General features: G+C 45.3%; 1 protein-coding gene across 5 annotated transcripts in view; it reads right to left on the reverse strand.

Annotated features, from left to right (window-relative positions):
• The window catches only part of bbs9 (Bardet-Biedl syndrome 9), a 537,991-nt gene that overhangs the window by 430,986 nt on the left and 79,639 nt on the right, over nt 1-27,366 (reverse strand). For all 5 annotated transcript variants that reach the window (XM_038810386.1, XM_038810382.1, XM_038810384.1 and 2 more), the window contains exons 11-14: nt 23,788-23,864; nt 23,075-23,122; nt 16,906-17,008; nt 15,981-16,085 (exon numbers count right to left, since the gene is read on the reverse strand). In XM_038810386.1, coding sequence (XP_038666314.1) covers nt 15,981-16,085; nt 16,906-17,008; nt 23,075-23,122; nt 23,788-23,864 — 333 coding nt within the window. The remainder of the gene's footprint in view (nt 1-15,980; nt 16,086-16,905; nt 17,009-23,074; nt 23,123-23,787; nt 23,865-27,366) is intronic.

A 27,366-nucleotide genomic window follows, 5' to 3' on the forward strand; every position in this document is an offset into this window, starting at 1 on the left:
CGTACTCATACGCCGCACCCTGCGCCCTTCTCCACTGCATTTCCGCCTTCCTAGTGGTCAGTAGGTCGAACCTGGCCTGCAAGCTACGCCGCTCCCTTAATAGCCCCTCCTCTGGCGCCGCCGCATATTTCCTATCTACTTCTAGGAGCTCCCCCACCAGCCTCTCCCTTTCCTGCCTCTCCTTCCTCTCTCTGTGTGCCCTTATGGAGATCAGCTCTCCTCTAATCACTGCTTTCAAGGCCTCCCAGACCGTCCCCACCTGCACCTCACCTGTGTCATTCGTACCCAGATAGTTCTCAATGCCCGTTCTCACCCTTCTGCACACCTCTTCGTCCGCCAACAGCCCTACATCCAGGCGCCACAACGGGCGTTGGTCCCGCGCCTCCCCCATGTCCACGTCCACCCAATGTGGTGCATGGTCCGATATCGCAATGGCCGAGTACTCCGTGTCCTGCACTCTCGGTATCAGCCCCCTGTTCAATACGAAAAAATCGATCCTAGAGTACACTCTGTGGACGTGGGAGAAAAAAGAATACTCCCTCGCCCTAGGCCTACCAAATCTCCATGGGTCTACCCCTCCCATCTGCTCCATGAACCCCCTTAACACCTCTGCCGCTGCCGGCCTCCTATTCGTCCTGGAACTCGATCTATCCAGCCCAGGGTCTAACACCGTATTAAAGTCCCCTCCCATGATCAGGCCCCCTGCCTCCAGTCCCGGGATGAGGCCCAGCAGGCGCCTCATAAAACCCGCGTCGTCCCAGTTCGGGGCATACACATTTACCAGTACCACACTCTCTCCCTGCAGCCTACCCCTCACCATCACGTACCTGCCCTCCTTGTCTGCCACCACCTCTGCCGCCACAAACGACACTCTCTTTCCCACCAAAATCGCCACCCCCCGGTTCTTGGTATCCAAGCCTGAGTGGAACACCTGCCCCACCCACCCCCTTCTCAGGCGGACCTGATCTGCTACCCTCAAATGAGTCTCCTGCAGCATTGCTACATCAGCCTTCAGTCCCTTCAGGTGTGAGAAGACCCTTGATCTTTTGACCGGCCCATTCAGCCCCCTTACGTTCCACGTGATCAATCGGGTCGCAGAGCGACCCGTCCCTACTCCCTGTCGATTAGCCATGTCTTGTCCCTTGCTCGCCCCGGGTCATCCCTTCTTTTCTGACCCGCTTCCCATAGCGATGGCCCCCCCCCCCCCCCCACCCCCCCCGGCTCTCCCCTTCTCGTCCCTGGTCTTTCTAGCAGCAACCCGGTGTCCCCCCCCAGTCCCCTCCCCTTCCCCCCCCCCCCCCCCCCCTGGCTAGGACCCCTCCTAGCCGCGATGTACCCCACATCGTACTCCCGAGAGTCAGCTGGTCTCCGCTGACCCGGCTGCTCCTGCCACATTCCGACTCCTCCCGGTTCACCCCATCTGCGCCCGTGAAAGATCCCCTTAAAACCCCCGAGAAAGACCCGCATAATCAACCCGCTCCCCCCCGTCCCGTCTCCCCAACTTAACGCTATAAATACAAATACCCAATGGCAGCTAAATACATAAATACTTAACTACATACTTAAATAACAAAATAATTAACTAACTATCAACTAACCGCGTGCCCAACCATCACCCTCCATCAAACAGTATAAATAACCGCAGATAACCATAACCCGAAAAGAAAAAAAGGGAACCAAAAAACCCCCCCAAGCACCCAAAGAAAAAGGGTAGGAGGGGTAAATAACTAAGGGAAATTGGAAACGGGAAAAAAACACCCCATAAGAAGCCAACGACCCACAATAGAGATTTCAACAGTACAAATATACAGAAACACCCAACAACTCGAAACCTTCAAAATATTCAGAAAAGTCAACCGTTCGAGAAAAAACACCCCAAACACTCCACGAAACTGTTACCCAGTTCCGACCTGGCCTGAAAAAGAAAAGGGCCACTTGCACAATCAAGAGTCCCCCGGCGGCTACGACCGCCGGTGCTCCCAGGTTTTAGTTCGTGTCCAACTTTTCCTCTTGTACAAAGGTCCAGGCCTCCTCTGGGGACTCGAAATAATGATGTTGGTCCTTGTAGGTGACCCACAAGCGCGCCGGTTGCAACATTCCAAATTTGATCTTTTTCGCGTGTAGCACCGCCTTTGTCCGGTTGTACCGGGCCCGCCGCTTTGCCACCTCCGCACTCCAGTCCTGGTACACCCTTACCGTCGAGTTCTGCCACTTGCTGCTTTTCTCCCTTTTAGCCCACCTCAGGACTTTCTCTCGATCGCTTAGCCGCTGGAACCGCACCAGCACCGCCCTCGGGGGCTCGTTTGCCCTAGGCCTCCTGGCCATGACCCGGTATGCCTCTTCCAATTCCAGGGGCGCCGGACCGGCCCCTTCCCCCATCAGGGAGCTCAACATCTCCGCCACATATCCCGGGAGATCCGACCCCTCCAGGCCTTCTTCCAGGCCCAGGATCCTCAAATTTTTCCTCCTCATCCGAGTGTCCAGCTCCTCGAAGCGGCTCTGCCACTTCGTGTGGAGTGCCTCGTGCGCCTCCACCTTTGCCCCGATGACTGTGGCCTCCTCCTCCCTCGCGGCCATCTCCTGCTGCAGATCTTTAATCGACGCCTCTTGGATCGCCTGGGCTCCCACCAACCTGGTGGCCGTCGCGTTCATGGACTCTAAGAGTTCCACTTTCATCTCCGTGAAAAAACGGAGGAGAGCGGCCTGCTGCTCCTCCGCCCATTTCTTCCACTCCTCCGGTGCACCGCCGGCCGCCATTTTGATTTTCTTCCCCCGCTTTTTTTGGGGAGCTGCTGCCGTTTTTCTTGCCGCTCCGCTCCGGGTACCGACCATAAAATCGGTCTAGTTCTCCTCAGGGGACCTTCCCCCACCGGGATTCGTTTTTTCAGCGCCGTTGGGGCCCTCCAATTGGCCCAAAAACACCTTTGTTGCAGGAGCTTCCAAATGTGCGGCTTAGCTAGTCATAGCCGCAACCGGAAGTCGGGTCAGTAGTTTGTTGTTAGATTTTGCCACTTATACCTTGGCATTCCAGGCTTTTATTTTGACATCATGCTTCATGTATTTTCACCAAGGTTTTACTTGTATGACGGAATATTTGCCAGTGTCCTGTTAAATACAGCCAGATATCTTCTGCTGAGAAGAAGTTAGATCTGAGTGTTAACAGAGTGCTAACAGAGGTTTATGAACTGACTAAAGGCAATGTGCTAATCTGATTTTATGCTACTATTTTTGGCGCTAAAACCTCATCACAATGGCTTGCCTCATAACGGGTGACATTCTCAATTTTTAAAACGCAATGTACTCACTCTAATCGCAGGTAGATTCGTAATTCAAAAACATCCCTGTCATATATAATAATGTAAAAGACAACTTGTGGGAGTAATAACTGCTAGACAAAGTTCAATTGCAGCCTGTCTGATGTCAGAATTGAAATCTTTAGCTTCCTTCAATGTCCATCATTTTGTATTATTGCAGATACAAGTTACATTTTAAGATACATTGCGGGGCAGCACGGTGGTGCAGTGGTTAGCACTGCTACCTCACGGCGCCAAGGACCCGGGGCAGCACGGTGGTGCAGTGGGTTAGCACTGCTGCCTCACGGCGCCGAGGTCCCAGGTTCGATCCAGACTCTGGGTCACTGTCCGTGTGAAGTTTGCACATTCTCCCCGTGTCTGCGTGGGTTTCACCCCCACAACCCAAAGATGTGCAGGGTAGGTGGGTTGGCCACACTTTCCCCTTAATTGGAAAAAATGAATTGGTACTCTAAACTTATTTTTAAAAAAAGATACAATGCAGAAAACTGGGTTCTGTGCGAAGAATACGGAAGAACCACAAAACCATAACACTCCTAAAGGTTACTGCAAGTTCATCAATCGTACAATTCAGGGCAGAGCGTAAACAAGGCCAACTCACAGTAAGGCTATACCACATAGAAAGATGTTATCCTAACCAATGACACAGTTTATTAATAGAACAGATCGAGTCTGAAGACCACAGGGTGCCCGTATTTTATGGTCCCTGAATGTGTTCCAGGTCTGTGGAAGGATACTGGTGGTCACTCAATGGTAATGATACCTGAAGCTCAGCAGCTTCAAAAGACAGTTGCACAATTTGCTACGGCTGAACAGTAATAAGACCAAAAAGGTGGAGAAATTACATCAATCTTAGCAGATATCCAAATGAATCTCCAATACCCAGTGAGTTTACACCACTGTTTATTATAATCAGGCCCATTCAGCAAATGAGCTGCTCTCATTCCCATCAGGAATGTTTCAAATGTCATAATCACCTACAGGACTAAAAACTCCCAGATGCCCAGGTTCCTCTTCCTGTTCACAGCTGTCCACAATCGAATTCCCAACCCAGTGGCAATGGTCACACTCGGGTCACGGAAACAACTCAGACCGCACTCCGGTCTAACTGTCCACCATGACCCCCATCTGCAAAAATCATAGGTTCACTCCCCCAACAATGGACGCCTCCTTCAAATGGTGGAGACAGAACAAGGGGACACTGACGGTTAGGGCCATGTACACGGATGGTAGAGTAGTAATACTGGGAGAACTGACAGACAAGTTGCAACTCCCGAGAGGGAATGACCCAAGGTATGTACAGATCAAAAACTTCCTCCGCAAGAAAATGATGACATACTCCCAGATACCAGGACACTCATTACTCAAAAGACTACTAAGCACGGGTCACTTAGGAGAGGGGAACTGTGCGGACATATATGGATGACTATTAGAGGAGGTACGGTCACCCTGGAAGAGACAAGAAGAAATGGGAAGAAGAGCTAGGCAGGGAAATAGGAAGAGGACTCTGGATCGAAGCACTACACAGGACATACTTCACCTCCGCATGTGCAAGAGAAAGAAACATAGGAAAGAATGTGAGCAGAGATGCGGAGAGGGCGAGGGGGGACACATGGAACATGAGGAGCCTCAACGGGCCAGTGAAGAGATCCAGAGTTGAAGCCCATCTGCAGAGTCTGAGGGCGGACGTAGGCTTCCTATAGGAAACACACATGATAGAGGGGGACCGACAGAGGGTAAGAAAGCTGGGGACAAACGTTTCACTCGTCGTTCAATACCAGGACAAAGAGGGTGGCCATATTACTTAGGAGGATAACTATCAGGCACAGTGGACCTGAGGGCGGTGGCCGGGGGGGGGATTCATTATGGTTAGCGGGACCCTGTAAGGAGCCCCGGGTAGTTTAGGTAAATGCCGCAAAATCCGGGACCTCGACATCCAACAACAAATCATTGGGGGGGGGGGGATTTGGGTGAAAATAAGTCTCCTTCTTCTCCCACATGCATAAAGCCAAGTGACAGATAGACTTTTTTGTGGTAGGGAAGATGGTGCTTCCAGGGGTAACAAAGGCAGAATACTCCGCGATTATAATCTACAACCACACGCCTCATTACATCGACACGAGGGCCCAACGCCCCCCATAGAGGCTGGATGCAGCTCTCCTCGTCGATAAGGAATTCACCACTAAAATATCTCAAGCCATCAACGGTTATATATCCTGCAACCAGAACGGGAAAGGTCTCACCCTCCACTTTCTGGGAGGCGCTGATCAGGGGCGAAATGATAGTTTATAGGACCCTTAGGGACAGGAAGGAAAGGGAAACCAGGCTGCGGCTGATCGACTCCGCACTGGATACACCACAGCCCCAACCGTGGAACAGCTGGTGGAGGGGAAAAAGCTGCAGATGGAATTTGACCTGCTCTCCACACGGAATGCAGTCAGTCCACCAGCTCCACCAGGCAAGGGGGCCTTTTACAAACATGGAGACAAGGCCAGTCGCATGCTGGCTCACCAGCTAAGAAAACAGGCGGCCGCGAAAGAGATAGCTCAGATCAAGAACAGTATCAATAATGCCTTTCCGAATTTTTACCGAGAAGAGGGTCTCGGGGATGGAACAGTTCCTCGACAGACTGGATATACCGGTGTTGAGCGAGGACAAGAAACAAGGGCTGGAAGAACCGCTAGGACTGGGCAAAATCGTGGAATGCATCAACTCCATGCAATCAGGGAAAACACCGGGGTCGGATGGGTTCCCTATAGACTTTTACAAAACATTCTGAGCAGCGCTGGCCCTGCACCAGTGGGAGATGTTCAATGACTCACTGTCTAAGGGGGTTCTGCCGTCAACGCTGGCACAGGCCTCAATATCGCTCATCCCCAAGAAAGATAAGGACTTGACAGAGTGCGGGTCATACAGACTCACCTCTCTCCTAAATACTGACGCGAAAGCTCTGGCAAGGTGACTGGAGAGCTACTGGCCAGATGTGATCATGAAAGATCACACCAGGTTTGTTAAAGGAAAACAAGTAACAGCGAACATCACACGCCTGCTGAATGTAATAATGACCCCATCCAGGGACAGGACACCAGAGGTGATCGTCTCCCAGGACGCTGAGAAAGCCTTTGATCGAATAAAATGAAGGTGCTTGAATAGTTTGAGTTCAGAGAGGGATTCACCACGTGGGTGAAGCTCCTATACAGCGCTCCTAACGAGAGCGTGCAGACAAATGCCACCAGCTCCAATACTTTCAGCTGCACAGGGGAACGAGGCAGGGGTGCCCGCTATCCCCACCCTTGCTCACATTAGCAATTGAGCCACTGGGTGTTGCCCTTAGATTGACGGATAGGTGGACGTGCATCCGAATAGGGGGAAGAGAGCATAGAATTTCACTCTATGTGATGACCCGCTCCTCTGTGTCAGACCCCTAGCCAGTATGGGAAAGATAACCGGACTCCTCATAGAGTTCAGCACCCTCCATGCCGCTTAATGTCTGCACTGTCCTGCTAGCCCTCAGCGCACCACTTTTGCTCAGTGCCACACCGAGTGTTTCGCGCGTAACATTCATTTAAAAATAAAATTCCAATTAAGGGCAATTTAGCATGGCCAATCCTCCAGCCCTACACATCTTTGGGTTATAATAATAATCTTTTAGTGTCACAAGTAGGCTTACATTAACACTGCAATGAAGTTACTGTGAAAAGTCCCGAGTCGCCACACTCCGCGCCTGTTCGGGTACAGAGAAGAAGAATTCAGCACGTCCTTGGACTGTGGGAGGAAACCGGAGCATCCGGAGGAAACCTACGCAGACCCGGGGAGAACGTGCAGACTCTGCACAGACAGTGACCCAGCCGGGAATCGAACTTGGGACCCGGACGCTGTGAAGCAATGGTGAAAATCACTGTGCGACCGTGAGTTGTGGAGGTGAGACCCACGCAGACATAGAACATAGAACAGTACAGCACAGAACAGGCCCTTCGGCCCTCGATGTTGTGCCGAGCAATGATCACCCTACTTAAACCCATGTAACACGTATCCCAACAATCCCCCCATTAACCTTACACTACGGGCAATTTAGCATGGCCAATCCACCTAACCCGCACATCTTTGGACTGTGGGAGGAAACCGGAGCACCCGGAGGAAACCCACGCACACACAGGGAGGACGTGCAGACTCCACACAGACAGTGACCCAGCTGGGAATCGAACCTGGGACCCTGGAGCTGTGAAGCATTGATGCTAACCACCATGCTACCGTGAGGCCCTAAACGTGAGACACGGGGTGAATGTGCAAACTCCACACAGGCAGTGACCCAAGGCTGGGATCGAACACAGGTCCTTGGTACAGCGAGGCAGCAGTCTGCGTGTAGCATTCATAAATAAACCAATTGATAGCGCACACCAAAATAAATAAATATGATTTGATCACCATTATGTAGACCTGGCTGCAGAAAGGCAAGCAATAGGTCCTGAGTATTGAGGGGGTATATGACATTTGAAAACAATAGGAAGCTAGATAAAAGTGGAGGGGTAGCATTGTTAATCAAAGATGGCATTGGTGCAATAGTTAGAAATGACCTTGGTTCAGGAGTTCAGTATGTAGAATTAGTTTGGATGGAGATGAGGAATAATAGGGGAAAGAAGTCACTAGTTGGAATGGTCTAGAGGCTCCCAACAGTAACCACAATACAGGACAAAATAGACAAGAAGAAATGTGGAGTGCTTGTGATAAGCGGACGAAAATAACCCATTGATGACTAATCTACATATAAACTGGAAAAATCAGATTGGTAATAATAGCCAGGACGAGGAGTTGATAGAATGCTGTCCAGATAGTTTCTTACAGCAACAGTTTCTTAGAGTTCTGGAACCAACCAGAGAGCAGGTTATATTAGACTTGATGTGACAGGATTAGGTAATGACGTCAGAGTATAGGCATTCCCAGGTAGCAGTGACCACAATATGATTCAATTTTATATCCAGTTTGAAAGGGAGAAGAGTGGGTCTAAGACTAGTAATTAAAATTTAAATAAAGGCAACTATGTGGGAATGAATCAATAGAATCCCTGCAGTGCAGAGGGAGGCCATTTGGCCCACCGGGTTTGCATTGACCCTCTGAAAGAGCACTCGACTGTTGCCCACTCCCCCACCCTACCCCCTTAACCTCGCGCATTGGCCAATACATCCATGAAAGTTGAGCTAGTTGAAGTGAACTGGGATAATAGGTTAGGTGACAGATCAATAGAGAAGCACTGGCAGACATTTAAGGGGATATCTCAGAATACTCAAAATATGTCCATAACTACTATAAAGAAAAATTCAAAGGGGAGGACCTACGTTCTGTGACAGCATTAAACGTAAGGAAAAGCATATTACTGTGCAAAGATAAGTCAGATGATTGGTCAGAATATAAACAATAGCACAGAATGATGAAGAAAAGATTAATCAGGGGAAAGAAATTAGTGTCAGAGGAAACTGCTCTTAAATTCTGTGAAATGGTGGAGCAGGCTCAAGGGGCCAAATGGCCTACTTGTGCTCCTAAATCATATGTAAAAGACAATTAATATCCAAAATTGATGTTTACTTTGAGCCAGCCAACAGCCTGACAGTTTATAGAGTTTCCTAACAATTTGTTGCTGTAAAGGTTCAGTGGACTTGTATTGAAGCAGAACAATATTACAATTTATTGTCAACAAGTTGCTTTGCATTAGATAAAAAGCCAACCCAACTTGGCAGATAGTTATTGTGCTGCACTAGATTGATCAAACTGCACAGTGAATATTATGGTCAAAGAACCACAGCACAAACACGGCACAGCATGTATTCAGGTAACATAAACCAGAAAGATACAAGGACAGGGAAGTTTGCACATTCCACCCATGTCTGCGTGGCTTTCATCCCCACAACCTTAAGATGTGCACAGTAGGTGGATTGGCCACGCTAAATTGCTGCTTAATTGGAAAAAATAATTGGGTACTCTAAATTTATTTTTAAAAAGGACCTGAAGTGGTTGCAAATTTGCAGATGACACCAAGGTGTCCAACGATGTGCAGATTAGGTGGGGTTGGGAGGATGAGGCAAGGTAGGGTGCTGTTTTCAGAGAGTCGGTGTAGACTCAATGGGCCAAATGGCCTCCTTCTGCACAGTAGGGAATCTATGGATTCTAAGATAGGTAGGAAAGCAAGCTATCAAGAGGACATAATGATTCTGCAAAGGGATACAGGGATACGTGAGTGGGAAAAAATCGGCAGATGGAATATAATGTGGAAAAATGCAAACTTTGGCTGGAAGGATGGAAAAACAGCATTTAATTTAAATAGAGAGAGATTACAGAAGTCGGTGGTATGGAAGAATTTGGGTGTTCTGGTACATGAATCACAGAAAGGTTAGTCTGCAGATACAGCGAGTGATGAGGAAGACAAATGGAATGTTGATGTTAATGCAAGGGGAATGGAATATAAAAATAGGGAAGTTTTATTGGAGCTGTACACGGCATTGATGAGATCACATCTGGAAAATGGTGTACAGTTTTGGTCTCCTTTAATTGTGTTTGAAGCTGTTCAGTGAAAGTTCATTGGTGATCTTCTTGAAACATAAAAGATTCTGAGGGGGTTTGATAGGGTAGACACTGTGAGGACAGTTCCACTTGTGGAAGAGACTAGAATTAGGGGGCACAGTTGAAGAACAAGAGGTCTACCTTTTAGACCAAGGTAAGAAGTCTTACAACACCAGGTTAAAGTCCAACATGTCTGTTACAAACACTAGCTTTCGGAGCACTGCTCCTTCCTCAGGTGAACAAGGAAGGAGCAGTGCTTCGAAAGCTAGTGTTTGTAACAGACATGTTGGACTTAACCTGGTGTTGTAAGACTTCTTACCCTGCTCACCCCAGTCCAACACGGCATCTCCACATTTTAGAACAAGAGATGAGAATTTTTTCTCGGAGGATTTAGTCTGTGGAACTCTCTTCTCAGAGAGCAGTGGAGGCTGGGTAAAGTTAGACAGATTTTTGATAGACAAGGAATCAAGGGTCAGGGAGAGTAGACAGAAGTCGACACCACAACCAGATCAACCATAATTTTACTGAATGTCAAAGTAAACTCGAAGCGCCAAATGACACAATCGTGTTCCCAAGTCCAATGTTCGTTCACAACCTTCCGAAAGTGTGATGCTCAGAATTGGACAGTACTCCAGCTCAGGCCAAACTAGTGTTTTATCAAGATTCGGCATACTGCCTGACTTTTGCAATTCATGCCTCAACTTGTAAGTTCAGTATCCCATTTGTTAACATGTCTGCCAATTGCAGAGATTTGTGCACATTCTCAGGGCTCTCTGTTCTTGCACTCAGTTTAAAATTGCACCGCTCAGCACGTATCTCCTCATTCTTTCCACCAAAATGTGTCACTTCACTTTTCTGCATTGAATTTCTTCTGAACGCGTCTGTCGAGTGCAATAGCCGATGTTCCCCTATTTACCATCTTCCTTGCTGGTAACAACTCTTCCAACTTTTGCATCATCTGCAAATTTTGAAATTGTGCCAACCGGCAGAGTGGAGGAAGGGTAGCTGCAGTAAGAGCTTTGTGCCACTGAATTAACATTAAATTCAACGCAATGGAGGCCCGAGAAGTTTGAACTGTTTTTCATTACCTTGATTGAAGTTCTGGGCTGCTGCTGTTTAGTGTGGCAAGTTTTCACAATCATTTATTTTACTCAAGGGGGTAAGAATCAAAGACAAATGGTACAATTAATCCTGTGACAAACTGGATATTATTATAATTATCCAGGAAACAGATATTCAACATAGAGAATGGAAGATGATCTGGAAGGATTTACAGGTACATAGCATCTTATCAAATGCTCAGGATGTCAGAAAGCCAATGTTATATCTGCGAAGCACAGTCACTCTGGTTCCAGAGGTAAACAGGAAAATGAATGGCCTCGCTATAGATCGAGACCAATGACCAGTGAACTGGTTTTTGCATGGGATTGTTTGAAGGAGGTGTGCTGACCAGAGTACAAAAATGGAAGTGTAGTGTGATAATTAATAAAAATATCTAAAATATTATTGAAATGTTGAATGACAATTTGCAGCACAGAACAAAATAAGAGCAGATCAAATAAGCCAAATATTACACATGTGAAGTCACACACAGCTAGACCACCCATTAGGTAGATAAGTCTATGGTCCAGATTTTCTTCCCTTCAAGTAATATTTTTTAATTTCCGTATATCTTGCAGTACTGACAAAATGCAGAATACTATTTAGTCCACGTTGCCTATTAAAATCCATTACAGATTTATTTCAGCCAGTATCTGCTGCCCTCTGTAGGAAGGTCATATTATGACATTGACATATTTAGTACAAAAACTTTTTTTTTTAAAATGCTGGCTGAATAGATTGCAAGTTAAATACAGCAAATGTATTTCAAAGGATATTGTTATTTTGAATTATCTATGTCAAATTTGCTCATTCAAAGAACAAAGAACAATACAGCCCTCCAAGCCTGTACAGGTCATGATACCAACCTTTGCCAAAACCCTCAGCACTTCCTTGTGCCGTATCCCTCTCTACCTATCCAATCCATGTGTTTGTCAAGATGCCCTTTGAACGCCATTAATGTATCTGCTTCCACAATCTCCCCTGGCAATGCGTTCTAGGCACTCACCACCCTCTGTGTAAAAAAACCTGCTTTGCACATCTCCTCTAAACTTTGCCCCATAGATCTTAAACCTATGCCCCCTGGTGACTGACCCCTCCACCCTGGGAAAGAGTGCCTGCCCATGCCTTCTTAATATCTGCATCGTCTTAAATGTTTACATCTGCAGAATTAAACAAGTGCTGGAAATATTCAGCAGCTCGGGCAGCATCTTTGGAGAAAGAGACAGAGTTAATCTTTGGCGTCAAATAGGATTCGCTTCAGAAATGTAGAATTACTTTGGCATGGCTGATTTATCATTAAATTCTTTATATAACACAGAACGTGTAATTTAGTTGAAATATTATTTGCCCATTAGAGTATCCTGTAGTATTGTTTATATGGTTATAACAGTCAACAAAGCTCAATACTTACTGTGCTTCAGAATCAAAGCATGGCTGGGGATGTCGTACACCTCACCAACACACTTGCTTCTCTCTCTCCCTTCCAACAAAGCACATCCCTGACTGAACATATGAATCATAAGAACATAAGAACTAGGAGCAGGAGTAGGCCATCTGGCCCCTCGAGCCTGCTCCGCCATTCAATGAGATCATGGTTGATCTTTTGTGGACTTAGCTCCACTTACCCACCCGCTCACCATAATCCTTTATTCCTTTACTGCTCAAAAATCTAGCTATCTTTTTCTTAAAAACATTCATCTCGGTAGCCTCAACTGCTTCACTGGGTAAGGAATTCCATAGATTCACAACCCTTTGGGTGAAGAAGTTCCTCCTCAACTCAGTCCTAAATCTAGATTCACCCGCCAGTGGAAACAACCTTCTATCCTATCTATTCCCTTCATAATTGTATATGTTTCTATAAGATTCCCCCCTCATTCTTCTAAATGTCAATGAGTATAGTCCCAGTCTACTCAGTCTCTCCTCAAAAGCCAATCCTCTCAACTCCGGAGTCAATCTAGTGAATCTGCTCTGCACACCCTCCAGTGCCAGTACATTCTTTCTCAAGGAAGCCAAAACTGTATACAGTACACCAGGTGTGGCCTCACCAGCACCCTATACAGCTGCAACATAACCACCCTGCTTTTAAACTCCATCCCTTTAGCAATGAAGGGCAACATTCCATTTGCCTTCTTAATTACCTGTTGTACCTGCAAAACAACTTTTTGCAATTCATGCAAGGACACCCAGGTCCCTCTGCAAAGCAGTACTCTACAATTTTTCACCATTTAAATAATAGTCCATTTTCCTATTATTCCTACCAAAATGGACAACCTCACATTTACCAACATTGTATTCCATCTGCCAGACCCTTGCCCACTCACTTAAACTATCCCCCTGCAGACTTTGTGTCCTCTGCATACTTGGCTACACCACTTATCTTAGTGTCAACTGCAAAATTTGAAACATTAAGCTCAGTCCCCAACTCCAAATCATCTGTGTAAATTGGAAACAATTGCGGTGCCAACACTGATCCCTTAGGCACACCACTATCCATTGATCGCCAACCAGAAAAACACCCATTTATCCCCACTCTGCTTTCTGTCAGTTAACCAAACCTCTGTCCATGCTAATACATTACTCGTAATGCTGTGCACCTTTATCTTATGCAGCAGCCTTTTGTGCAGCACCTTGTTGAATGCCTTCTGAAAATCCAGATACACCACATCCACCGCTTCCCCTTGTCCACCGCGCTGAATGTGCCTGGACACATCGGAGTGTGCTCGTGCAAGTAAATAAATTTCAATCAAGAGAGTTGTGTACTGGCCAATGTTTCTACCCGAGATAACATCTGACAAATCAATTAGTTGGTCTTTTATTGTGGGATGGTTTTGTACACAAAACATCTGTTATGCTCGTGTTCATGACAATAGTTAATGAATCCCAGCAACAAGTAATTAATTGCATAGGAAGTGATGTGCGGGATCAGAAGAATAAGCAATATCATTATCCTTCGTTCAAGTGAAATTTCAGTCTCGTGTCCTCCACCAACATGAAAGCCAGAGCAGTGATACTGACCTGTCCTCCTCCAGGGCATATACCACACTGGTTTGGGCAAATTTCAGCATTCTGTCATCTCTGAGCCAAAGCCCATAAATGTGCTGCTCCAACAGCAATGGGGAAGTGGCCTTACCATAAGGCGAACAAAGTGCAGCATGGCCCAGCACCACTTTCGCAAGACAACTAGGGAAGGACAAATACTGCAGCCTTGTCAGCATCTTCCGCATCCCAAGAACAAACTGGTTTCATTCAAAATTCAGTCCACCAACGACTAGCTTCCAGAGGCAACAGAAAACTAGTCTACACTCAGAACTACACAGAACAGAGCCAGCATTAAAGGACAAACCTCTACCACTTGGACATGTTTATAAAGATGAGATAACAGTTTGAAAAATACCTACAATTTAATATATTAAATAGATATGTTTAAGGGCTAATTTCGTTAACTCTGGTGTCCTTATAACCTTCCATTTCTGTCATTGGCATTTCTAGTTCCAGGGAGAAAACTGTCTTTTCTATTCATTGCTTTTACTCAGCTATCTCCTGGACAAGCACCAAGACAGCTTGGGAGTAAATGGGGGGAGAAAACAGATTAGAAATGACAGAATGTGGCATCACTGCAGCTTCCAAGTAATCTTCTTTGGAAGGAAGGGCAATGCATCCAATCCAAGCTGCTCTTCCACAACTCTAAACAGTTAGTTACAGCAAGACACTGGGCTGGGAATTTCCTCAGAGCTGCTCAGCTCTGGGGGAATTGCAACAGACACAACAGTTGTACAGGAAATATGCTTTCTGAAGATGTTATAGCAGCAGAGTAGCATCGCCCTTGAGAAGATTCCCCACCCTGAAGCAGGAAAGAAAAGCCAACTATCAAAATTGTGAGAAATACTCCAGAGCCTTGGCTTTTCAGAAAAACCGAAGAGTGGCAACAATCTGTCTGCAGTGCATAGACAAGTTATTGCTTTGCTGCCCATCAAGCAGGAACAGTTTTCAGTGCGTCCTGCTAAGGCGAAAGCACTTATGGGAGCTTCATCTCAGAGATTTTATTAAATTTGCTCTGTTCTCGTGAAGCAACCTCTCTTCTTGTTGAGGTCGTCAACTATATTGTGTCTTTTAGGCCAGGAGAGAAATGTCAACTTTATACCAGACCATCACCACACCCAGACTACTCACTGTCTCTATTCCTTTTTATTTAATAGTTTTACTGTTGAATATTTCTAGACAAGGACTCACTAAGCACAAATAATGATGGGACAAATTGGACATTAAGATCTCCAACTGTTAGCTTTATCTGCTTTCAAATGAAATGAAAAATGAAATGAAAATCGCTTATTGTCACAAGTAGGCTTCAATGAAGTTACTGTGAAAAGCCCCTAGTCGCCACATTCCGGCGCCTGTTCGGGAAGGCTGTTAAGGGAATCGAACCGTGCTACTGGCCTGCTTGGTCTGCTTTCAAAGCCAGCGATTTAGCCCTGTGCTCAACAAATCTACTTGCTTCTAAGGTGGGGAAACATCCAGAGAAGTATACAGATGATGCGACATCACGGGAAGTAGGGAAATAGCCAATCCACCCCTGCAGAATACGAATTCAGCTTTCCCGCTGACAGCATCTCTATCGGAATGGATTTGGATACAGGAGCAGGAACTCACACTGTAAAAGCAAAGAGGCCAAATTTCTTCATTTCAATCTGGGCCTCATGGATTATAGGTCTGTCACTCATTTGATAAATTCCAAATTACAGGAAATTATCTTTTATGCGTTCAATTAGAAAAAGACTCAAAAGAGTTTATAGGATTTAACAATTTCTTCACTTTAGGAAATCAAGTATGACAGATTACAATAATTAGTATTTATATCATTACAGATGCTGTCATTTCATTCTGATCTAAATTTACTTTTCAAGTAGGCAATCATTAAAGAATAGTGTTAATCAGCAGTTCAAGACTGGCATTTAGGAGTTGAATTACTAGGCTCGATTAAATCCCCTTTGGCTCCAAACAAACAGAAAGCATGGCTACCTGTTGGTGTACGATAGGAAACTGCAGCATCTCCTCCCAGATCGGCAGGTGGGAAGCTGTCTTTCAGGAATACAGACAAGGTGACACTCTTTGATGTTCCAGGTTCTAGAAAGGTAGACAACATTGATATTTAAAATGCTGCAAAGAAACTTTCTTAAAAACTGCAGAGAATTTATAAAGTAACTGTTTAAAAAACAATATCCCTATTAATCTGGATTTTGAATACTTGCCAGAACAAACTAATTTAGGGAGAGAGAGAGAGAGAGAGAGAGAGGGTAACATTGTTAATTTAGCATTCCATTTGAATGCAAGCACTTAAAATTTCAAGCTGTCTCTAAATATCATCTGAGATTTCCTCCGATAAGTGGTCTCTGCAACTTACAATCAGAAAATTACAGTTATTTATGGTCATCTAGTCATATGAAAGCATGATACAGGGATGTAACAATGGAACCATTTCATTGTACAAAATGATCAAGATGATCTTTATGGAATTAACTTTAACTCAACAGGTAGGGCAGCATGGTGGTGCAGTGGGTTAGCACTGCTGCCTCACGGCGCTGAGGTCCCAGGTTCGATCCCAGCTCTGGGTCACTGTCCGTGTGGAGTTTGCACATTCTCCCCGTGTCTGCGTGGGTTTCACCCCCCCACAACCTAAAAATGTGCAGGCTAGGTGGATTGGACACGCTAAATTACCCCTTAATTTGAAAAAAATGAATTGGGTACTCTAAATTTATTTTTAAAATTTTTTTTAAAACTCAACAGGTTAAGGTGTAGTGAAAGCTTGACCGAAACAATAGTGCCAATACGGCACGACTTGAAGGTATTAATTTCTAGTATTTTTCAGAATACATAAACATCACAAACGAACCAAGGCATGGATGGGTGTTGGGACTGATGAGCCCACTTCAGCAAATGTACTTACCGATGACAGCAAAGCTCAGTTGGTCTTGTGTTACTGCAAGTGGAGACTGCACACAAACCGATAGTTTCACATCCTGAACAGAAAGTCGGCTCCAAATTGTGACCTAGTTTTAAAAATAAATGCAACTGAGGCAATCGTTTCAGATTATTTTGACTATTTGCGACAAAAGTGTTTATGTCCATATGAGGTATCACCCGTAAGATCTTCTTACACTTTATGAAGGGCTCGTACCAAGATCAGAGTTTCAGCCTGAATGATTACATTTGTACGATGGAAATATAACCAAGTTAAGTCCTGACAGAAGGTTGGGATATAGGTTGAGATGAGGTAAATTACGTGGAGGCTCGTATGGGGAACTCGCCGATGAGGCAATACTTAGTCCCGTTTCCTGCACTGAGGGGCTCGGCCTCCTGACACGACTTCCAAAACCTTCCAAAGCCCCATCTCACCTATATGGGGGAGTTTAGGAGGAACTTCTTCACCCAAAGGGTTGTGAATCTATGGAATTCCTTGCCCAGTGAAGCAGTTGAGGCCCCTTCATTACATGTTTTTAAGGTAAAGATAGATAGTTTTTTGAAGGATAAAGGGATTAAGGGTTATGGTGTTCGGGCCGGAAAGTGGAGCTGAGTCCACAAAAGATCAGCCATGATCTCATTGAATGGCGGAGCAGGCTCGAGGGGCCAGATGGCTTACTCCTGCTCCTAGTTCTTATGTTCTTATGTTCTTATGTTCAGGGCCCTCCCACACACCACCGCACATGCATAGGGCACCCCCGGGCCTGATCTCTGGCGTGGGAAAATGCCAGCTTGGCACCTTTGTATTGCCAGCCTGGCACCCTGTTAGTGCCGCTGCCAACTGGCACTGCCAGAGTGCCTGGGTGGTTACCAGCAGTGCCAGGCTGCAACCCTGTCCAGAAGGCAAGCACCTGGGGCCCTCCAATCTCCTGGGAGACTCCCACGAGCACCTTTCCATCTGATCCCCATTTGTGGAAATCAGCACTGAACACTGCTCGGCCGAGGTCTCCGACGCGAAGGAGTTAGGTCCCAACGCCTCGGGTAGATCAGGAGACGAGCTTTCTCATTCTAATATGCAGATTAGCAAAATTGGGATCCCGCCCACAATGGGAGGGATTCAGATCTCGGGAGGTGTGGCAGGCCGGGTGGATCCCAGAAGAGGGATCTCCCAGTATTTACCAGCTATGCCATGCTGCCTTTCGGGTGCACGCAGCCGGTAGATTGCGTCCATTAAATCTGAAGATTCACATTCAGTGCTCACATTTAATTGTTGGATTGTGCTAAGGTGGCTTATATCAGCAGGCTCCTGGTCATATCAAGGTGGCTTATATCAGCAGGCTCCTGGTCATATCAAGGTGGCTTATATCAGCAGGTTCCTGGTCATTTCAAGGTGGCTTATATCAGCAGGCTCCTGGTCATATCAAGGTGGCTTATATCAGCAGGCTCCTGGTCATATCAAGGTGGCTTATATCAGCAGGCTCCTGGTCATAACTAGAGTTTGGTTCTCAGAAAGGAGATTCCATTTTGGAGCAAATGTCTGCTGCCTTGAAAATGTTCCTGGGGAAGTTGTCATTTCCAGCAGCCTTGATGGAACATTTGCCGTGATGTTCGAAGGATGAAGGACTCAGTAGGAGGAGGAGGAGGAAAGCACTCTCAGCAGATCTGCATTCCGCAGCAGATGAAAGGATTGGAGCAGCAATAATAGGATAATGAACCCCAGGAATACCCGGGAACATTACAGGTATTTCAGGTGTGACTCAAAATATTATGAAATGAGTCAGGGCAGCACGGTGGCACAGTGGTTAGCACAGTTGCCGCACGGCGCCGAGGTCCCAGGTTCGATCCCAGCTCTGGGTTACTGTCCATGTGGAGTTTGCACATTCTCCCCAAGTTTGTGTGGGTTTTGTCTCCACAACCCAAAAGATGTGCAGGGTAGGTGGATTGGCCAAGGTAAATTGCCCCTTAATTGGAGAAAAATAATAAATTGGTTACTCTAAATTAAAAAAATAAAAATGAAATGAGTCACCCAAAGCAGAAAAGCAGGGTTCTCAAAGTGGCACATGGCAAAGAACTCGGGGGCTGAGGAAAATGATGATCTAACCATCGCCCCATGACATTCAATGGAATTACCATCACTGAATCTCCCACTGTCAACATGCTGGGGTTACCACCGACCAGAAACTGAACTGGGCTACAAGAGCAGGTCAGAGGCTGAAGCAAGTAACTCACAAAAGCCTGCCCACCATCTACAAGGCAGGAATGTGATGGAATATTCTCCACTGGATGTGTGCAGCTCCAACACTCAAGAAGCTCCCTGCACCACTGCACAGTGGCAGCAGTGTGTACCAAATACAAGGTGCGTTGCAGCAATTCACCAAGCCTTTGATCACACTTTCCAAACTTGCAACCTCCACAACATAGAAAGACAAGGATCACAGATGCATTGGAACACCACCACTTGCAAGTTCCCAACCAAGTCACACACCACACTGTCTTGCAATTATATTGCAGTGCCAAAAAACTATAACTGCCTCGAGCACCGTGAGTGCACCTACAGCACACCGACTAAACTAATTTGTCAGGGGGATGGGAAAACGAGCTGTAGTCCAGAAGCCAGTGTTGAGAGTAGTGAGGTACTGAGGAGGGTATCAAGGTTGCAGGAGTGTACCGGCAGACAGAAAGGTGGGTTGAAGTGTGTCTACTTCAATGCAAGGAGCATCCAGAATAAGGTAGGTGAACTTGGAGCGTGGATTGGTACTTGGGACTACGGTGTTGTGACCATTACGGAGACATGGTTAGAACAGGGACAGGAATGGTTGTTGGAAGATCCGGGGTATAGATGTTTCAGTAGGAGTAGGGAAGTTGGTAAAAGAGGTGGAGGAGTAGCATCGTTAATCAAGGATAGTTTAACGGCTATAGAAAGGCAGTTCGAAGGGGATCTGCCTACTGAGGTAATATGGGCCGAAGTTAGAAATAGGAATGGAGCGGTCAAGTTGTTAGGAGTTTTCTATAGGCCCCCAAATAGTAATAGAGATGTGGAGGAAGAAATTGCAAAACAGATTATGGATAGGTGTGGAGGTCTCAGGGTCGTTGTCATGGGCATGAGAAGTCCTTGGCGGATCAGATCAAGGAAAAACCCAAGGCTTTTTACTCTTATGTGAGAAAGAAAATAATGACCAGGGTGAGGTTAGGGCCAGTCAAGGACAGTCGTGGGAACTTGTGTATGGAGTCAGAAGAAATCAGAGAGGCGTTGAATTAATACTTTTCTTCAGAGTTCACCAAAGAGAGGGGCCATGTTTTTGAGGATGAGTGTGTGATACAGGCGGGTACGCTGGAGGAGGTAGATGTTCTGAGGAATGATGTATTAGCAATATTGAAAAGCCTTAGCACGACAAGTCCCCTGGGCCAGATGGGATACATCCAAGGATTCTTTTGGAGGCAAGGGATGAGATTGCAGAGCCTTTGGCTTTGATCTTTGTGTAGATGAAGGTAGAGCAGTTGATGTTGTATACATGGATTTTAGTAAGGCGTTTGATAAGGTTCCCCATGGTTGGCTTATGAAGAAAGTAAGGAGGTGTGGGATAGAGGGAAATTTGGCCAATTAGATAAGTAACTGGCTATCACATAGAAGGCAGAGGGTGGTGGTCGATGGAAAATTTTCAGACTGGAGACCAGTTACCAGCAGTGTACCACAGGGATCAGTGCTGGGTCTCTGCTATTTGTGATTTTTATCAATGACTTGGAGGAGGGGGCTGAAGGGTGGGTCAGTAAATGTGCTGATGACACCAAGATTGGTGGAGTAGTGGATGAGGTGGAGGGCTGTTGTAGGCTAAAAGAGACATTGATAGGATGTGGAGCTGAACCGGAAAATGTCAGATGGAGTTTAACCCTGATAAGTGTGAGGTGATTCATTTTGGTAGAAAAAAATTTGAATGTGGGTTACAGGGTCAACGGCAGGGTTCTGAGGAATGTGGAGGAACAGAGAGATCTTGGGGTTCACGTCCACAGATCTCTGGAGGTTGCCACTCAAGTGGATAGAGCCGTGAATAAGGCCTATAATGTGTTAGCGTTTATTAACAGGGGGCTTGAGTTTAAGAGCCGCGCGGTTATGCTGCATCTGTACTTAAGCCTGGTGAGACCACAATGGAGTAACGTGTGCAGTTCTGGTCACCTCATTAAATGAAGGATGTGGAAGCATTGGAAAGGGTTCAAAGGAGATTTACCAAGATGCTGCGTGGTTTGCAGGATAGGTCTTATGAGGAAAGGTTGAGGGAGCTAGGGCTTTTCTCTTTGGAGCGGAGAAGGATGAGAGGGGACTTAATAGAGGTTTATAAGATGATGAGGGGATAGATAGAGTGGACGTTCAGAGACTATTTCCTCGGGTGGATGTCCGAAACCAAGATCAAGCTATCCCACTCCCTGTCATTCTGGTGTGCTCCATGTGCCTATCCAATAACCGCTTGAAAATTCCTAAAGTATCCGACTCCACTATCACAGCAGGCAGTCCATTCCACACCCCAACCACACTCTGAGTAAAGAACCTACCTCGGACATCCCTCCCTGTCTCTGTAACCTTCTCCAGCCCCACAACAAACTCCCATCCTTCCAGCCCGTGATATCTGTGCTCACCTCATTCTGGCTCCTTGATTATCCTCGGTTTTATCTGCTACACTATTGGTAGCTGCACCTTCAGGTGCCGAAACCCTAAGCTCTGAAATTCCCTCCCTATATCTCTCCACCTCTCCATTTCTCTTTCCTCCTTTAATTTGCCACGTTAAACCTACCCATTTGACCAAGTTTTTGGCCATCTGCCATATCGCCTGATGTGGCCCAGTATGAAATAAACCTCCTGCGAAATGCCCTGGAGCATCGTATCGCACTAAAGATGCTATTTAAATAAGAGTTGCTGAAACACAAATCATTCTACAGTACTCCGGACTAGGATTAGATTCCTTTCCAATCGGTATTCAATTTCTGGCAGAAGATTTTTTAAAAAACATCAAAGCAAGCTTAGCCAGATCCCTACCAGTGGAGAGAAACTGAAGCTTGAAAAATCGATGTTCAACACTGCTAGTTAGGACGATGCTTAGCTTGAATCCTGACTCTGGAATTTCACTTCGCGTTGACACTGAATCCTTAATACTTTTGGGATGAGCTTTGATGGGAAAGTGACAGCACAGTAGCACAGTGGTTAGCACTGTTTCATCACAGCTCCAGGGTCCCAGGTTCGATTCTGGCTTGGGTCACTGTCTGTGTGGAGTCTGCACGTTATCCCCGTGTCTGCGTGGGTTTCCTCTGGGTGCTCCGGTTTCCTCCCAAAAGTCCCGAAAGATGTTCTGTTAGGTGAATTGGACATTCTGAATTCCCCGTGTACCCGAACAGGCGCCAGAATGTGGCGACTGGGGGCTTTTCACAGGAACTTCACTGCAGTGTTAATGTAAGCCTACTTGTGCCAATAAATAAATAAATAAATAGAAGATAGGAGCAGGAGGAGGCCTTTTGGCCCTTCGAGCCTGCTCTGCCATTCATCACGATCACGCTGATCATCCAACTCAATAGCCTAATCCTGCTTTCTCCCCATAGCCTTTGATCCCATTCTCCCCAAGTGCTATATCTAGCCGCCTCTCGAATATATTCAAATTTTAGCATCAAATGAACATTTAGCATAGGACTGAACAACTGAATGTTGTTCAGTACTGGTCTCCACAGATGGACCAGATGGAACAGCACTCATGGGGGCCTCCCAGAGGATTGAAGGCCCCCAGGTGCATGCCCTCTGGGCAGGCTGGTATCTTGGCACGGCCGGTGCATTCTGGGCAACCTGGCAGTGCCATTGGATGCCGGCTTGTCACTGCCAGGGTGCCCAGGTGGCCCTGCTGTGCGGTGGTGATTCTGTTGGGGTGTGCCCTGTGCGCGTGTGGGGGAGGGGGCTCAAAACCCTCCTTGGAGTGAATTGGGGCCTGGGATGGGGGGGGATGTTTAGGGGTCACGTCGACGACTCAAGAGATCGCCATTTAAATATTGTAAGATTTAAATATTAAAGATTAGAATAATATAATAACTTAATTATTCCATGGTACATTTCACATGTTATATTAAGTAACTTACATTGATAATTGTATCTCACTATGTGAATGAAAACATTGGTACAATACCTTCAGCGAGATGGAAGGAACTGCCACATCTGTGTTATCAACTGCTTGCTGTTAAAAAACACAAATTGCTTCCATCATTGAGTGCTAATTAATTTAGACGTCGGGCTTCTTTCGGTATCAGCACGCAGTTCTTTAACGAGCAGTAACAGTAAACTCACAATAAAACACCAATCATTTTATCCATTTAATACTTTTAGAGTCTTCAATTTTCCATCAAAGCACCCCTCAAATTAAAGGCTCATTCCTATTGGATCAACAGGATCTGATTTTGCAAACTCTTGGTGTATTACATGACAGACCTTCATTTCTCTTCCTGGGCTGCTTGTTAAACGATATGCTGTGACTGTGATATTACATCTTTTCTATACAAACAAAAGTCCTTTATATGACTATAAATTTCAAAGGCAGCTCAGACTTTTATTTTGCTTAATTTTTAGTATTACTTTCAAGATATGGCCACTGAATGAGATAGGTAGGATATATTTACTTTCTTATCAAGTAGTCAAGACTTTCAGTCTTTCTGCCCTGTCTGAACTATTTCCATTGTTTATCACAGAAACTGAAGCATAAAGCACTTTACATTGTCCATGGGAAATTGCAGTTTGTCCATTCAGTTACTGCTTTCCTTCATCCCCCCCACAGATTACACTGCCGGTTGGTTTTCAAAAAAGCGAAACAAAAAATGCCGTAAATACTTATTTGGCTTCACATACGGAAACTGCATCCAGGCTGGGGGAGACAGTAACATTCACTTTCAAATCATCGCCACTTTCAGACTTGGGCAAAATATCTGAAAGAAAAGGGGACAAAAATGCAACAGAAACGATGTAATTATCTTCAATACATTACATCTTTTAATAACATTACCAGATTTGAAATACAAATTAACCTTCTGTCATCAGGAATGTATCAAAGGCCTAATGAATTTCAGTCATGACATTTCCCAGCAGAAAATTCAAATACCTGCTTTTTGCAGTTATGGAGAGACCATAAAATAACATTAGGCCAGAAATTAAGGATTGGGATGATCACTGAAGTTGAAAATGGGAAGTTGAAGCACTGTATCCTGAAACTAACTCCAGAACAGTACTTCCCAGATGCTGATTTATTTATTACCCTTACTCGGTTAAACAAAGTACGAATTAAATGTTTCAACTTAACTAATAGGGACATTTTAAGGTATAAGTCAATCAATGTTAAGTTTCAGAATTTAGCTAGTGGGGGTGAAAGGTTACCAAAGTTATGGCCACGTTCCAAAAACGTTTGTGTTGTTTAAACCAACTATCTCAAGATTGATTATTTCTTGTTCTATTTTTCTCATTTCCCTTATTTCCTCCCTTTAATGTCCACTTAGCCATCATTCTTGGCTCCTGTAGAAACATTGAACATTTCCTATTTACCAATAGTAAATCAGCAAGTGTTGTGATTAGTGTTATCAGCTGTTTTCCCGAGATGTAGGCCGAGTTTTCACAGCATTATGCTGATGGTCATTAATCAGGTCACTTTCCTGTTTTACATTTCTGTCTGAACTCGGGTAAACCTCAGAATGCCACTGTATTATAATTCAGCACTACTAAATAAGGATAAAAGCGAAATACTGCAGATGTCAGAAATCTGGCAGCATTTGTGGAGAAACAGAGCTGAACTTTCAGTTCTTAATAAAGATCATCAACCTGAAACGTTAATTGTTTCTCTCTCCACAGATGCTGCCAGACCCACAAAGAATTTCCTGAGTTTTCGGTTTTTACTACTGAATAAAATAAAGGAACTCATTCATCGCTGGTGAATTATAATCAGGTATAAATATTGTGCTGCAGTAATTTCACTGCAAGAATTCTCATGTGAAAGTATTGCAATTTGAGGATACTAGATTTTCTGTTCAGACACGAGTGTACAATGAATGATCCAAGAAGATAGGAGAAGGGGAAATAGAGTGGTGTAGAAGGATATGTACTGCCTCTTCACCTCTGGAACCTGGGCTCAAATCTAAGCCAGACTGATTTGAGGCACATCTCTTCACGGACACATGCACTGTGCACGGTAGCACAGTGGTTATCACTGTTGTTTCACAGCGCCAGGGATCCAAGTTCGATTCCTGCTTGGGTCACTGTCTGTTCCCCCAGTGCCGACGTGGGTTTCCTCTGGGTGATCTGGTTTCCTCCCACAAGTACTGAAAGACGTGCTTGATAATGAATTGGACATTCTGAATTCTCCCTCAGTGTACCCGAACAAGCGCCAGAATGTGGAGACTAGGGGATTTTCACAGTAACTTCATTGCAGTGTTAATGTAAGCCTACTTGTGATACTAACAAAGAATACTAATTGGCAATTTTCACAGCAAGTGCACAGGATGGCTGATGTGAGAACTTGGCAAATACTACACCAAAGGATGCGCTGCTCCAAAATGAAAAGTATTCCGATTCCTAGCTCAGTAACATTTCTCATTTCTGTTACCCATAAAAACCATCAAAATATCATAATAAGTGAATAGAAGGAATAGTGAGGAGAAGGCTCCAAACAGATTCTGATCAAACAAGAGTGAAGCCAACAACCTACTGTGTCCACATAGAACATAGAACAGTACAGCACAGAACAGGCCCTTCGGCCCTCGATGTTGTGCCGAGCAATGATCACCCTACTTAAACCCACATAACCCGTATACCCGGTAAACCAACAATCCCCCCATTAACCTTACACTACGGGCAATTTATCATGGCCAATCCACCTAACCCGCACATCTTTGGACTGTGGGAGGAAACCGGAGCACCCGGAGGAAATCCACGCACAAACGGGGAGGACGTGCAGACTCCACACAGACAGTGACCCAGCCGGGAATCGAACCTGGGACCACTGGAGCTGTGAAGCATTGATGCTAACCACCATGCTACCGTGAGGCCCCCATATTTCAATAGAAACTCATGTAGCTCAACATTAGTAAAGGTGCAGTTTTGGTTGAGTTGACGGGATAGATGGAAGTTGACATGGTCACAAATTCGATTAAAGACAAAACGAAAATATTAAAAATGCAAAGTGTGCCAGTCAGCATCTGAAAGAGAAAAACAGGTTTGTGTTTTGGGTAAAACCCTGCAGCAGAGTGAACAAAGCACAGATGCTTCTCCACAATTTCACAAAGTAAAGGGGATCTATTCTTCATATCCTGTTTCCTGCTTTCCACAAGCTCTTTGCCAATCGTTCTGCTGTGCACAAGTTGTAAGTTTTTACCTCTTCTTTTTAATGTTACTCATCTGTAACACCCTGCAGCTCTGCTGAAATTTCCAGATTTGAAACGTTAACGTATCTCTGCTCGTCACACATGACATGGCACATGACATGGCCTGGCAAGTGTTTCCACCATTTACCGTTCAGTTTTTAAAAATAAGTTTAGAGTACCCAATTCTATTTTTTCCAATTCGGGGGCAAATGTGGCCAATCCACCTACCCTACACATCTTTGGGTTGTGGGGGTGAGACCCACAGTGACACGGGGAGAATGCGCAAACTCCACACGGACAGTGACCCAGAGCCGGGATCGAACCCAGGACCTCAGCGCCGTGAGGCAGCAGTGCTAACCAACTGCCCAGTTTTGCTCCTGATTCAAGCACCACAACTTTTTAGTTAAGTGCAACTAATTTCAAAATGTGTAAAACTATTATTTAGTTTGTGTATTTAATTTTTTAAGATAAGGTACATCTTATGCTACAGGAAGTAGATTCACATTTTACATCTTCAATCCAAGGTTCTATCTACTGTTAAAATAAGGGAAAAAGCATATGGTGAAGCAATTTCTAATTGGTCAATGTGGATTTTGAAGTCAGCACCAAAAGCAACAGTGCGTGTCTCGGTTCTTGAAGAAGAGTACCCACAAAGATCATTCCATCTCTTTGGGGTGAATTCCCTCGTTAATTTGAATCTGACGCCAAGTCCCCGGACCCAACAGTGATGTCATCAAGCAAGGTAAGCAGCCAATCACATGGCAGTATTCTCATAAATAACAAACAAGGGAATTACACACGTCGATTAGCGTCATTAACAGCAGAGGCCATTCGGTCATCGAGTCTATGCCAGCTCTCCACGGAGCAATCCAGGCAATCTTACAGATGCTGCCAGACCTGCTGAGATTTTCCAGCATTTTCTCTGTGGTTTCTATTCACCAGCTTGATCCCAATGTTCCTGCAAGTTTTATCCTTCACTCTTTATTATTTTATAGAGAGTGAAATAAAGATTGAGACATACATGTGGGATTAAGAGAGAAACTTAAATATAAACATTGAAAACAAAATCAAAAGCGTGAAA

This window comes from Scyliorhinus canicula, chromosome 10 (genome assembly GCF_902713615.1).
Source record: "Scyliorhinus canicula chromosome 10, sScyCan1.1, whole genome shotgun sequence".
Taxonomy (NCBI): domain Eukaryota; kingdom Metazoa; phylum Chordata; class Chondrichthyes; order Carcharhiniformes; family Scyliorhinidae; genus Scyliorhinus; species Scyliorhinus canicula.